The sequence below is a fragment of the Adiantum capillus-veneris genome, chromosome 16 (assembly GCF_014529385.1).
Source record: "Adiantum capillus-veneris isolate H3 chromosome 16, ASM1452938v2, whole genome shotgun sequence".
In the NCBI taxonomy this organism is placed as follows: domain Eukaryota; kingdom Viridiplantae; phylum Streptophyta; class Polypodiopsida; order Polypodiales; family Pteridaceae; genus Adiantum; species Adiantum capillus-veneris.
Window position 1 is genome coordinate 115881768 of NC_140946.1, and position 2287 is coordinate 115884054.

The 2287-nt window shown below is 47.4% G+C and overlaps 1 protein-coding gene across 1 annotated transcript; it reads left to right on the forward strand.

Annotated features, from left to right (window-relative positions):
- The first annotated feature begins 370 nt into the window (after positions 1–370).
- Positions 371–1932, forward strand: LOC147439700 (microtubule-associated protein). Its single transcript, XM_086484371.1, has one exon. The coding sequence runs from the start codon at positions 498–500 to the stop codon at positions 1569–1571; it is 1074 nt and encodes a 357-aa protein (XP_086340497.1). The 5' UTR covers positions 371–497; the 3' UTR covers positions 1572–1932.
- Positions 1933–2287: the final 355 nt, after the last annotated feature.

Sequence of the window (2287 nt, forward strand, 5' to 3'; positions counted from 1 at the left end):
GTTGCCATTGAAAATACTAGTACGCCTCTCTCTCTCTCCCCCCCTCTCCCTCTTTATTGCGTGCACAGAGGCTTCTCTTAATTTTGGAGTTTCGCTTTCATATCACAAATTTCGACATGTGTAAAGGACTCCCTCTTCCGCCATATTATGTTAGTTTAGATTCACAACGAAATTGGGTTCAATATCTCACGGTGTTGAATCTGCCATTGGACTATTGATACCTAGAGGTTTCACTTGACGTGGGCACCTATTTAGGCAGCCCAAATGAGTGTTCCTTTGGGGCGGACATGTCTGAAAGACCCCCAAAGTTGCTACGGTAGCGCGGGCAAATCTCCCGCGCGAAAGGATCTCTTCATAAGGGCACCAAGTATGTTCCCGCTCATTTCTCTCCTCTTCTGCCCCATTACCTGCGTGCCTCTCCATAACTGTTCTCTCTCCTCACCAAAGCCAGCAGACCTTCGCCGCTAACTCCATCTTCTCTGTGCCTGCTTCTAGCCATGGTTGTACCTCTCAAGCTCACCCAGTTCTACGGCCACAGGGTCCCCCGCCCTCGCATTTACCCCGATGTCAAACTCAATGATCAGCGAGTCGATCCCCCTCCCTCCGTCAACGATGCTCTTCTCTCTTGGGCTGCGGATGCCCACTGGTCCATGGGTGGTCTTTCCTTCAAGCGTTTCCGCACTCAGGGCAAGATGGAGGGCAGTGTCCGCAAGCTTCGAGCCTTCTTGGAAGAAGACAGCGACGAGGATGGTGGCGATATGACGAAGCCTTCTGTGAAGGAGTCTAAGAAGTCTGTGGACGCTGCCGAGAACGTGAAATCTTCAACGAGCTGGAAGGGCTCAAGCAGATCTGTGGAGAAAAGGAAGGACGGTGAGGAAGAAGTGGTTGAGGCGACACCTGCAAGGAAGATGCCTTCTGCCAAAGAGAATAGGAAGTTTGTCGTTGTCACTGAGATCGGGAAATCGTCTATTAGAAAGGAAGCAAGCAGATCGGTCGAGATGAGGAAGCATGGAGAGGAGGAATTGGTAGAGGCAACGCCTGCAAGAACGCTGAGAAGGAGAAGAATTGTCGAGGACAGTGAGGACGAGTCGCCTATCTGTGTGCCAGCCACAGAAGAGAGGTCGCATCGGGGGCTAGCAAAGTCCACGTTTGCTTTGAAAGGAAGGACGAAGAAGCGGGCTCCCTCCGTGAAGGATGTTTTGGTAGAGTCTCCCAACCTCTTGCCTGTGAGGCGGGAGAAGCAGGAGGGGAAGCTTGCAAGCACAACATCTCAGTGGGGTGTTAAAGGCCCTTATAATTCTGCAGCGAGGCAGAGTCCTGAGGGCAGCGATGGCGGGCGGCTGACCAGATCTGTAAAGAAGGCACATGCTGTCCAGCCTTCTTCACCTCTGCATGCTCCCAGGAAGGCCTCCCGCGCTAGGAAGGTACTGATGGCTAGTGATGATGAATCTAGCGAAAGCGATGATGGGCTTGAAGACTTTCTGAAGGAGAAAAGCCGTCCTCTCCGAAGAAGCACCCGTCTAGGCAAAACAGAGGGCAAAACCTTTGATTCAGGTTCTGATTCGGACTAATTTAATTCCCTTAAAGCTAACAATCAACACACATACTGCTTGTAATTGATGCAATGAGAGCATTTTCTTGAATATTAGCACATTTACATGAATGAGAAGCCTCTGTTAATCGAGCTTGAGCAAGATCTTGCTCCCAACCAACGACCCCTAAATGTCTCTCTTGCTTAAAAGTGTTCTATATAGCTGTTTCTTATTTACCAGTAAAGCGCTTCGAATTGCACCGATTGTGTAAGGAGACAGGAAGGAGAATACATAGCCTAGAGGAGAGCTTCATACATTGGATGCTGATACATTGGGAATAACTACTTTGGGGGATTATATACCTGTCAATCAACTGAGTTTTCAGAAGAGTTTAGCAAAAACTAATCTTTTTTCATTAACTCTTTAATGGTGTAGTCCTCCATTATGTGTACTTATGAGTAGTAATCTATTCAATTTTGCAGTAAGCCCAATTGGATTGAGGAAGCTTGAATGCCTGAAATTTTTATTGAGGATTACATCTAATGCATCTCCCAAAGGCTTCAAAAGAAATACAATGAATTCATTTCTTTGAAACTCCTAAATCTTTGAGAAGTGTAAAACTTGCCATCTAAGTCCATTATGTAGAAACCGACATTTCTTCTCTAGCTTCCAACAGTATTGTTGTTGGCATACCCATCACTTGGCCTTGGTTGCTTGTTGTAAGCATATCCATCACATGGTCTTGGTTGCTTGCC

Coding starts and splice junctions, on each gene's coding strand:
- LOC147439700 (XM_086484371.1), top strand. CDS start 498: ATGGTTGTACCTCTCAAGCTCACCCAGTTCTACGGCCACAGGGTCCCC.